At 31.1% G+C, this 12669-nt stretch overlaps 2 protein-coding genes across 3 annotated transcripts; both read left to right on the top strand.

Moving 5' to 3' along the window:
* The first annotated feature begins 1061 nt into the window (after positions 1-1061).
* LOC145134342 (putative glucose-6-phosphate 1-epimerase) lies at positions 1062-3746 on the top strand. The gene is made up of 8 exons (XM_079069204.1): positions 1062-1282; positions 1629-1703; positions 1806-1862; positions 1950-2110; positions 2212-2352; positions 2439-2541; positions 2630-2729; positions 3349-3746. Exons 1-8 carry the CDS (start codon positions 1139-1141, stop codon positions 3516-3518), a joined length of 951 nt encoding a protein of 316 aa, XP_078925330.1. The 5' UTR covers positions 1062-1138; the 3' UTR covers positions 3519-3746.
* Positions 3747-8417: 4671 nt separating this feature from the next.
* LOC145132475 (putative glucose-6-phosphate 1-epimerase) lies at positions 8418-12397 on the top strand. 2 transcript variants are annotated; one of them, XM_079067271.1, is made up of 9 exons: positions 8418-8650; positions 9962-10036; positions 10168-10224; positions 10306-10466; positions 10563-10703; positions 11244-11346; positions 11450-11549; positions 11636-11883; positions 12211-12397. In XM_079067271.1, the coding sequence occupies exons 1-8, from the start codon at positions 8555-8557 to the stop codon at positions 11848-11850; spliced, it is 948 nt and encodes a 315-aa protein (XP_078923397.1). In that variant the 5' UTR covers positions 8418-8554; the 3' UTR covers positions 11851-11883; positions 12211-12397. The 2 variants fall into 2 exon arrangements, with proteins under 2 accessions (XP_078923397.1, XP_078923396.1); XM_079067270.1 differs by having other exon boundaries at positions 8427-8650; positions 10306-10703.
* Positions 12398-12669: the final 272 nt, after the last annotated feature.

Consider the following 12669-nt stretch of genomic DNA (forward strand, 5'->3'; position numbering starts at 1 on the left):
GATTGAGATGAGGAATTGAAGTATATTTCTATTTTGATGGGATGATATTTGATAAGACTCGTCTTTTTTGTTAGGATGATATTTGATAAGACTATGGGGAGTAGGTACGTCAAGCCCACTCGTCAAGCTCTTAGCATGCCTTGAACACTGCCCCTTAGGAGCTAAGGGGTGCGCCATGGTCCACTCGCCAACAACTTAGCGAGATGAGAGAGCAGTGAGAGCGTAAGTTGTTTGTGATTGGCTATTTTTTTTATTATTCCAAATACATGTTAACACACTAACATTCCCTAGCATCATGTTATGTTTACATGACATATAAAAAATTAATGTTGCACTATAGCTATACACACCACTACTCGTTCTAGTCTAAATAAAAGAATCATATCATTGAAATTAATAACCCAAAGTTAATATAGATCGGTAATTATGCACCAACGGAATTTAAAAAAAAAATAATTTAACAAACCATAGTTTTTCTTAAAAGTACCAAAAACACAGTATTAAAGTTACAAACGTATGATCTATATTACGTAGTTAATTGTAGAAGCTGATTGGGAGATATAAAGATAATCCATATGGATGATTTTCGGACCAATGTGAATAACTAAGATCTGTATAGGCAACACAAAATCTTAGGAAGACAACTAAGTGGACCAGAATGATGATTGATTCCCTGTTGACCTTTTCAAAACGAGATTAGAGATTAGATGTTTAGCAATATAAGATTGATTCACTATAATAATTAATAGCTTGATAGCAATGAGAATACAAATTGATAATGCTTGCCTGATTGGTGGACAAAACATGCTATTGACCTTTTCAAAAATACCTATTCAAACATGGGAGCACAGTTGACCTTTCACCTGAGAGAGGAGGAAAGAGCAGGCGAAGTTCTTATATCTCGATCATATTAACATATCATATATCATTATATCCTACTCAGATTCACATTCATTTGTGATTTGACTATGATATTTTTGTATCGTTTTGTCAATAATTGGTCCCACAGTAAAGTCGCCGGAGGATCTTTTGAAGACAGGTGAACACCATTAAAGTCGATGTTTTTGGTTGCACTAATTACGCTCTAGTATTTCAGTATTTCTCTTTCTCGAGCTTAATCTGTATTTGCTTTTCTGCAATGATTTCCTATTTATTATACGTAACCATATCCATTGTTTTATGGATGCAATTGCAACCTACCTTAGCCTCTGTTGAAATCACTAAAGGCATCAATGGCCTAGACAAACTCGTACTCCGTCAAATCCGTGGAAGTACTGTAGAGGTATGTAGAAGACGAATTCCCTAATTTCTCTCTGATTTGCTCGCGTATTATAATCTAACTCTATATACTGTACTTGTTGCTGGATGTAATCATTTATCAATCATGTTATGTCACATCATTGCTGATTCATTCGATCTTACTCATAACGGAAAAGATCTAGACGTACAAAACTGTAAAACTTCGTTTTAGGTTAGATTTGTTCTCTGTAATTGGGATCTCGCGATATGTCAACATTTCTTACCTTATGCTCCTGCGATGTTAATGCCTTAGCAGTTTAAGTTTCTTCATATCTGAAGATTTTCCATGCTTTTAATGGTGTTTAACATTTCTATTCTGCAAATTTCAGGTGTATCTGTATGGAGCTCATGTAACATCTTGGAAAAACGATCATGGAAAAGAGTTGCTTTTTCTCAGTAGTAAGGTATATCAGCTATCCGGAATCCTATTTTGATGAATCATACTCCTATTAAACACTTGTATTTTTTTTCTCTTCAATAATCCAGAATTTCATGTGTTTATGCAGGCAATCTTTAGCCCCCCAACAGCAATACGTGGGGGAATTCCTATAATCTTTCCTCAAGTATGTGCATTGCATCTATCTTTTTCTACTGTTTAATTTACTGTTTTTGAATTAATTTAATCACTTTCACCTTCTTCGTTGATGCAGTTTTCAAATCTTGGCCCTCTAAGATCCCATGGATTTGCTAGAAACAGAGTATGGACCATGGAGAACAATTCCCATCCTCTTCAATCCAAACCAATTAATGGAGTTTTTGTTGATTTGTTACTTAAGCCCACTGAAGATGATTTGAACATATGGCCTAACAGGTACATAGTTTATTGACTTTATTCTATTTCTATCTTATATACTTTGTGCTTTTACTTTGTCATTGATATATAACTTTTTCTATGTATATCTTCATTTGTAGGTTTGAGTATAGACTCAGGATCACTCTGGGACTTAAAGGAGACCTAATCATGACATCTCGGATAAAAAATACCAACACCGATAAAAAGCAATTTAATTTTACATTTGCTTATCACAACTATTTCCGTGTTTCAAATATCAGGTAAATTGGTTAACATTATAATATATATTAATTGGTAATTATAAAAAAATGGTTTTAACTGAACATTTTGATATTTGTATTTGTAGTGAAGTTCGAGTTGAAGGATTGGGGAAACTTGATTATCTTGACAATACACAGAACAGGACAAGATTTACAGAGACACGAAATGTTATAACCATTAATTCAGAGGTAACAAAAGTTACCACTTCTCTCGCTTTGATTGTTGTACTTTACCATGGTTAGGTTAGGCTTTAACTAATGTCATTTATTTACCCAGATTGACAGGATTTATCTCAGCACACCAAAAAAACTTGCAATTCTTGATCATAAAAAGAAACAAACAATTTCCATTCAGAAACATGGACTTCCTGATGCTGGTGAGATTTTTTGCACTTTAGTGTTAAAAAGGGCAAGATGGTCATTTACTCATATTTAGAGGGGTTTTAATTAAAAAAATAAGGGTTATTTCTATTTTCTAAGAAAAAAACTACTTGACCCATTTTCATGTATGACCTAATTTTTTTTTTTATATATATTTTTTTTACATTCTAAAACCTGGTTTATAGATTTTCATCTGGTAGAATAAATAACAGGTCTTTCTCAAAAAAAAAAAAAAAATAGTCAAAATATTGCGTCTGTTGTGGGCATAATTATAAAACATTATTTGCATAGAGATCCAATATTTTGATCACTTTTGGGAAAAAAAAACTTTTTACTAATGAAGGCAAAAAAGAAATGGTTTGAAACGTTTTTTTATGTCCATGTACCAAGTAAAACGTTAATAGAACAAAAATTACAAAAATCGGCTAAACTTATGGACCAAAAATAGTCATTTTACTTGGAACAAAGACCTAAAACATTACAAGAACCTCAAATAAGGACCAAGATTACAGAAGAAATTTTTTTGAGATCAAAATTTAAACAATCAACTACGTTGAGGGACTAAAAATGTAATTTACCCCGGAACTTATTTTATAACTTTTTATTGTACATTAGTGGTGTGGAATCCATGGGAGGAGAGATCAAAGACTATTGTTGACTTAGGACCTGATGACTACAAAAGTATGGTTGCTGTGGAGGCATCAGCAATTGGAAAGCCTGTTATACTAAACTCTGGTCAAGAATGGAAAGCAGTTCAAAAGCTATCCGATGTTACTTCTCATTAAATGATTTAAATTACTTTTTTTGGAATTTTTATTTATGTAACTAGAATTTATGATACCACTGGAAAATGTTGATCTTGTATTGCTACTTATTTGTAACATCAATTAATGGGGGAATGTATGTATCATTTGTGTTGAGTATTTGAGAAAATGATTTTATTGTATATGTTAAATAATTTGTCTATTTTCTTAATTTTATAAAAAGAATGACTTGTATTTTGTCATTGTCAATTATGTGTTTTTTGTAAAACCATAAAATATAATTAAAAATAGACCAAGTTCTATAAAACCATTATAATTTGTTTTTGTTGGTTTAACCATCGAAATATTGTTTTTAGTTTAACCTCTAAGAATTGTTTTTAATTTTTAAAACCACTATAAGTGTTTCTTGCCAGTGATTGCAAAAAACAATTGGAGGGATATCTTTCTTTTTAGAGTTGTTTAGATAAATATTTCAAACCATAATGGTTAAAGCATTAAAAAGTATCCGAATTATTAAACGGAACAAATTCCAGACAATAATAGTTTTTGTAGAAATTTGTTCTAATTCCCAACTACAATAACTTTTATGAACATTTTCTAATTTTTTTTTTATCATTTGCTATAATTCACATTATAATTGTATTTGACATACTTACAAATGAAAATGAAAAAAAAGGAATGGAGTTCAATTTATTCCATTTTGTGCCAACCTTACATTTTTTTCTCATTTTTTTTTTGTTTGATGGAATGTAAAGAAAGTTGGAAATAATCGGTTTATGAGCATCTTTGGCAACGAGTATTAAGAGCTGTTAACTTCTATTGTTTTTTTAAACAAGAATTGTAGAAAAAGTTGTGTTCCTCAAGAGTTTGATTTCTTTTTTTTTTTTTTTTTTTTTTGAAAGCGTTCATAATCAAAAAGCTATCCAAGTACTTTTGAAAGTTTTTAGTTTTTAACTCTTTTAGGTTTTATGTCATTTTATATCATTCATAAATTTACAACTATTTTTATTCAAAATTTCTACATAAATAAAAACTACATTTTTCATACATTATAGCAATATAAAATTGTTTTGTTATCTATTGATTGCTATGTTGTAATAAACCGTGGAAGAAAGTTTCAAGAGGATATGTCTAGTTAGGCTGTGGGGAGTAGTCACAGCCAAACCACCAGCCAGTTCAACGCCACATATGTATTTTACCATTCCACAACCAATCCATCAGGTTGTGGAAATGGTGTTCACCGGTGAGTTTGTAGTGAAGAGGCAAAAAGAAGAAGAGAGAAGGAGAGAAAATGCGAGGAGAAAATTAAGGAACCAATGAAAATGTCCGTCTTCTTCCGTCTTCACAACCACTACAACCCACTTCACAGCCAAACCACCGGTCCATGGGGCGGTGTTCACCGGTGAGTTGGTGTGCCACATGTGTGCGACATAGGAAACTCACGAGTGAGCGTGAACCCACTCCGGATAGCCTTAGCTACATTATATGGGTTAACACTTACCCGAAACAATTAGTGAACAATATTTTAAATGATATACATTGATAACCTATCTATATATGTTGTATTTTTATACGATAAAATGAGTTAGTTTTATATAACAAATTTGTAACTAATACTCGTCTTGAGCTTCACCAACGTATCTTTATACTGTCAAGAATTGAAAATTTTTACATATCAACTATTTAATAGGTGATTATTTCTCTAAACATCGTAAGGTCCTCCAACAATCTACTTGTTTATATGAAAAATATGATGGTTTCGATACCCCAACTCATCATATTGATCCATACCCATTTCTTTAAAGCCCAACTCAAGTTTGTTATCAAAGAAACATACAAGGCTAAGCAAACAATCACCTCCTCTTTCTTTAACTCTTGTTACCACAGTCAACAACACCACTAAAAACCCAATTACCATCTATCCACTTAACTACCACCTAACAATGGCAGTACCACTAACTCCAGCCGTAAGAGGTCGCCATGGTGGTTATTGTTGTAGTAGACATAAATGTTGGTGACAATAGTGGCTGCCAATGGTTGTTCTGGACCGAAGATGGAGAAAGATAGAAAATGGGAGGAAGATGACAACAAGGTTTTATTTGAGGGGTGGGGTAGCTTTTTTTAATTTTTTAATTTTCCATTCCTTTCAAAATTATAATTAGCTAAAATAATAGATAAAATAAATTAAAATAGGCATAGTTGTCATTTTACTTGTGTAAATGACCAACCACACAATAAATAAAATCATAGGGTCCAAGCACGTATCAACTATTATAGTTGTACTAAACTAGCATGTTTTGGCAAACCATATGGACTAATCGCATAACTTTTTATATAAAGTATTATAATAGTTACAGACTAGTCAACTGCAATCAAATAATAAAAAACAAAAGCTTAGATGAAGTAAGGGTAGACACTTTGGTTGTGTTTGACCCGTTAGTTGAAAAATTAGTTTTTAACTTATAGGTCAACTTATCAGCAAGTTTATCTCAAATAACTTATTAAATAACTAATTATAAGCTACGATAAACTATTTTTATGGTCTCACCAAAAACAAAATTACAATAAACTTAAAAAACAAGTTACCTTATATGTGTTAAACATAACCTTATATGGCACGTCATGTAGAACAATAACGAAAGCATATGAAAACAGACATGAGAATGTCTTTGTTTCAAATAGTAATTTACTTTCCCATCGCGAGAGACTGGTTGGTGGGGATGCCCACTTGTGGCAAATATCCATTTTTACTCTACATACCATACTACAGTATCCTTTTATTTTTTATTTCCCGTTCCCTTAAATAAAGGCATACCTCATTATTCAATTCACTTTTTATTTTTTGTTATCTTTTTATCACTTTGTATCAAGTGGTTGCTCTAAGTAAAACATCGTTACAAGATCAATAATAGTGATATCCTCATGATTTGATTTAATTTTGAAGACTAGTTGAAAGTTGAAAATATAAGTGAAATAAATTGTATAAATATAGTTTTAGATGCAAATGAAAATGGGTAAACCCTAAGGTTTGGAAAAATGAAAGCCACGTTTTGGTTGTACTTTTGTGAACTTCAATATTTCTTTTTCTTGATCTCGATATGTATAATGTATACATCTAATCAATGATCTTTGTGAAAACTACCCGAGATGGTGTTGCCTCACCTTCCCCCAACCAATGTGACATTGAAATTCTTTCATTCTAATCATATCCATTGCGCACATTTCATGATAATGTGTTCTATTGCATGTCCTTCAAAAATTACATTTAGCTTTTTGAAGCATCTTAATATATGTTCTTATTAAGATGCATTTTAGTTATGTTACTAAAAGTAGATGTTTTCATTTAAGTATGTGTCAAATAAAACATAGTGCTCTCATAATGAAAGAGCCAAAAAAGTGAAAAACATTACTTTATTTACAAAAGTTTATAACACTTTGTATATACAATTTAACTACATAAAACATTGTGTCTAGGCACATATGTCCCTTCAAGTATTGCCTGAAAAGATCTATTATCAAAGATATGTTGTCCATGATATCTTTGAATAATCTTCTAGTATTATTTGACAAAAGATATATTATTAAAAAAATATTGTCCGACATCTTTTAAAAAAACATCCATGTTAATTTGCATTTCCACACATTCCTTTAATTTTTCTATAGTCAAAATTTGCCTACTCACCTGCAAATGTCTATTGAAAGCTAGAAGGCATGCATTGATTGTTACATGCTTAAGCTGATTTAAAATAATCTAAATGTTTTAAGTTTTAATTCCATATTTATAAGATGTGTCAATAAATACAAAAAGTCACTGTTTCATGTATCTGGAAGGAAAGTTATTCAATATATTCACAGTTTTTGACTTTTGTATCCAATCATGTAAAAGCTAAAGGTGAATTTCTAAAAAACAATATCCTCTAAAGTTCAGGGGTTTTCTTTCTTTAACTTTTGTCACCAATTAAAAAAATTCCGTAATTATTTTCAAACAAAGAAAATGTGGTTAAAAAATGAAAAGGTTAAAGAATTTTTTTTTCTATAAAGTTACATGTACACGGGTTTAAAAAACATAAAGTATATACAGGTTTTGTGCTCTTTGATTTTTATATCATGTTTAATTTAATACAGAGCTCAAAAGAAATATTTATCTATTGATTGAATATCTAAACTATCTCACATAACTTATACAAATATAAAGATATTAATATAAAGTAGTGATCATGTTAAATTAATGATGAAATTAAATTAAAAGCTTACTAACAAAAAATATCTTGTATTTTTATGAACAACCTAAAAGAACTACTCCATTTCTTTAATTGAATAATATTTTTTTTTTCGTATCATCAATTGGAATTATTGTTTTTGTTAGTTTTGATATGCATTTATTCTATTGTCTGTTAATAATTAGGGATAAATGTTACAAGTACAATACAACTATATATTTCTATTAATTCATATAAAATATTTTTAACAATACAAATGTAACAAATTATTATTTTTAATTATTTAATCTAAATCTGCTGATCTTATGCCCTTTTATGTTTCATAAAATAGTAATTTTTTATGCAAATAAGATAAAGAAATTATGCTATATAGATTAATAAAATAATCTAATTTTATTGCACTTTTTTACTATAAGCACTAATAACTAATTAACTATACTAATGATGTTGAAAGAGTTGTCACAGTATTTAAAAAAAAAACATAATATCCGATCTTATTTTTAATTTAATTAAACATAATATCAGAATCTTATTTTTCCAATTTTGTTTTATTGTCGTTAAAAACATTTTGGAGATTTATTTATTAATAAACGTTTATTTCTTTAATAATTTGACTAGTCTAATTTTTTATTTTTATTTTTTTAAGAAGGAGAAAACATTGCTTATATTGGGGAAGGAAGTTACGCATTTCATTTCTATATGAGATCAACTTTTGACAGCTTTGAGACTCGAAAGACGGAGAGAGAGAGAGAGAGGCGTTATACACATAGTAGCGGTTTTTTGTGTGTGTGATCGCGAGATTCAGGGCTACGTTATCGGAATTGATGTATTGATGAGATGTCAACAACGGAAAACAAATCTGTTGAGATCACTAAAGGCATCAATGGCCTAGACAAAGTCATACTTCGTGAAATCAACGGCAGTACTGCAGAGGTATATAGAATAATTCCATAAATTCTCTCAGATTTGCTCGCATGTTGTAATTTAACTCGTTATATTGTACTTGTTGGTAGATGTTATGCCAGAGCATTGCTGATTGATTTGATCTTACTCATAACGAAAATGATCTGAATTACGAAACCGTATATCTTATTTTAGGTTAGATTTGTTGTTCTCTGCAATGGAATCTAGCGATATATGAACGTTTTGTTGCCTTATCGGAAATTTTTTTGTTTGAATTCATAAATTTCATCCACATTTTTTGTAGTCTGTGTAAGTTTCTTCGTCTCCTGCGATGACAATTGTTGAGATCGTTACAATCTCTTATGTTACGGTGTATATACGAATCTGTAAAACTAAACTTTGATCTCGAACGAGATCGTGGATTGCAAATTAAAAGCTAGTGATTAGCACACGTTATTTTGTGCATTTTATGGAATCGCTCTCCACAATAAGATTTGCATGTAAGATAACAATATAATCTATTGAAGAGATCTTATCTGGTTACAAAATCCGTTTAGGATTGCTCCTTTGACGCATATTGACTTTTACAAAGGAGTTGGTAGTTGAGCCCCACATAAATGTTTATGTTCCATTTTTGAAGAATTGGAACCTTTCCTTGGCTATTAGTGCTCAGTACACCTTTTAGGATTATTTAATTTATAAAATAGTTGACATAAACTCCTGTATTAGCCTAAATGTAAACACTAAACAGATCATGCAGTTTATGCCAGATCTGTTACTTATGAACAAAGAGAGTTATTTGTGTCACAGATAAGTACATTAATCAACTTATAAGTAGTTTTTGGTAAATTTATATGGAGACTGCATTTGACAATCATACTTGTAATGCTTTGTTAGCAGGAAAATACAATGAACTATTATGGTGTCATACGAGTCCACAAAGAGGATAACAATATATAAGATAAATATCATTTCTCTTTGTGATACTTGACTATCATGTATTCATATTTAACATGAGTTACAGAGTTAGTGATCTAAGAAGCATCTAGCAGACTAGTGAGTAGTAACTAGTAACCGATTTTAATTTGACATAGTCATTGTGGAATATGTGAACTATATTACATGGCTTTCATTTAAACTTTGTGGAGCCAAAAGGGGAACTGCAACACATTATATTTCACTTGTTTGTTTGTGCCTTCGAACACTAAGGGCATTAGAATTTCTTTTTTATCAGAATTATCTTTGGCAATCATGGATCTTTGCTTGACATTCTGTTGTCTGCAGTCTTACTATGTAAGAACTAAGAACCATTTTAATGTTATTAATATTCTATTCTTGCAGGTATATCTGTATGGAGGTCATGTAACATCTTGGAAAAATGAACATGGAGAAGAGTTGCTTTTTGTCAGTAGTAAGGTACCAGTTATCCGTAAATTCTCTTTTGATGAATGATTTCACACTCCTATTTATACTCGTTAATTGGATGTGGTTTTTTTTTTTTTTTTTTGTTGACTTCAATAATCCAAAAATGCATGTATTTTTTGCAGGCAATCTTTAAGCCTCCAAAGGCAATACGTGGGGGTATTCCTTTATGCTTTCCTCAAGTATGTGCCTCTATCTTTCTTCTGCTTAATACACTATTTTTGGATTCATTCTACTCATTGTAACCTGCTTCCTTGATGCAGTTCTCAAATCTAGGCACTCTTGAAGCACATGGATTTGCTAGAAATAGAGTTTGGACTGTAGACATTGATCCACCTCCTTTTCCATCAAATACCACCAATAGAGTTTTTGTTGATTTGCTACTTAAGCCCACTGAAGAGGATCTGAAGATATGGCCTCACAGGCACATTTTTTATTCTATTTTTTTTTTAATCTTAGATACTTTGTGCTTTATCTTTCTCATAAATAATTTTTCTATTTTTTTTTGTTCCATTTGTAGCTTTGAGTATCGACTGAGGGTTACTCTGGGACCGGCTGGAGACTTGATGTTGACATCCCGGATCAGAAATACAAATACTGATGGAAAGCCATTTACTTTTACATTTGCATATCACACCTATTTCTCTGTTTCAGATATCAGGTAAATTAGTGCAACACCTTTCACATGATATTTAGGGCTAAACATCTATATTAGTATCAAGGGAAAATTGTAGGAAACAACAACGTACTTTATTATTTTTACCAATATAGGCAATGCACTTCATTTTTTTACCCATAATAGCAATTGATTTTTGTTTCTTTACCTATAATAGCTAAACATCTACACTTTTTCCAGATAATAGCAATTTATTTTTGTTTCTTTACCAACTAGCAATTCGTTGTACATATTAGCTATGTACTTAAATTTCTTTACCCATAATAGTTATATGTAACAAATAAAGTACATTGTCCATATTGATTGTGAAACATAAGTACAATGTTATTGTGGGTACAAAGTAATACGGGTGAAAAATGAATTACATTGCCTGTATTATTGATTGAGAGTAAGGTATGTTGCTCTATTCCCCACAATTTGCCCTGGTATCAGTGATTCGTTTTGTGTTGCAATTTGGTATTCAGAAGCAATATAACATTTTGTATTTTTTGAAGTAATAACAAGTTAATATATTTGTTTTCACAGTGAAGTTCGAGTAGAAGGATTGGAGACACTTGATTTTCTTGACAATATGAAGAACAGAGAAAGATATACAGAACAAGGGGATGCAATAACCTTTGAATCAGAGGTACATTTATTATTATTATTATTATTTTTATTTTATCTCTTATTTCACTTTTCAATTGCTTTCCCATCAATGTTTAGTCTCATCATGTACTGTTAATTTGTAGGTTGACAGGATTTATCTGAGCACACCAACAAAGATTGCAATTCTGGATCATGAAAAGAAACGCACATTTGTCATTCGCAAAGATGGACTTCCTGATGCTGGTGATTTTTAATTGTTGGATCTGTTTACATTTTGAGATTTTTTGTTGATACACATACACTGACTGAGTATTTGTTTTTAACATCAGTGGTGTGGAATCCATGGGATAAGAAGGCAAAAGCCATGACTGATTTTGGAGATGATGAGTACAAACACATGCTTTGTGTAGAGGCAGCAGCAATTGAAAAGCCAATTACATTGAAGCCTGGTGAAGAATGGAAAGTAAGGCAAGAACTGTCAGCTGTTCCTTCAAGCTATTGCAGTGGGCAGCTTGATCCTAATAAAGTTCTCCAGAGTAGTTGAAGAAACATTTTGGCTCATCAATATCATGTACAGGTATGCATATTGCATAAGTTAGGCTTTGTTTGCTTTCTTATGAGCCTATGATGGAATGGATCATTGCATTCCATCGTCATCTTTGGTTGGCGTGAAGGAATTGAATGAACACCATTCCTTTTAAAGAAAGAAAAAAAAACACCCTTACACATGGAATGAAAATCAGTCGAAGGAATACTTCATTCCATTCCTTTGTGGCAAACAATCAATAATTTTTCATTCCATCTCCTCTTGGATTACTGCAATGTCAAATACTACATTAATGTCATGTAATGTAATGTACTCTGAGGCTTTATATATATATTTTTTAAAATTTGTGTAATGCAGGATTGTGTTGTGGTGAAAGAAAGCAAGGCTAATGCCAGGTGATATATGAGTCCTATTTTTCTTGTGTAAAATTTTTCAATACATTGGTTAAAATGGTTGAACTCTTTCTTTTGAGCAGAGAAGTTGTCAAAAGATACTTATATTTTGTTCACTTCACTAAAAGTTACTTACTGAATTGTAATGGAAATGCCAGACCTATATAATATTGGCAATAAAGCATAAAAAGATATCTGATCTAAAAGATTTACCCATATCATGTTTTGTGGTTTTCATATAAAAACACCATGTATTTTGATAGTCTTATTCTACCATTTTTCATCATATCTACTTTCTACTCCAACCATGTGAGCTTTGATAGTTTTATTCTACCATTGACCACGATTGTTTCTGTTGACCACTAGATAGATTGAGTGAAAAAAAGTAGTTTAGTGGTGGTTTGGTGTATAAATCTTACATTAA

Source organism: Lactuca virosa, chromosome 8 (assembly GCF_052849685.1).
Source record: "Lactuca virosa cultivar CGN04683 chromosome 8, Lactuca_virosa_CGN04683_v6, whole genome shotgun sequence".
Taxonomy (NCBI): Eukaryota; Viridiplantae; Streptophyta; class Magnoliopsida; order Asterales; family Asteraceae; genus Lactuca; species Lactuca virosa.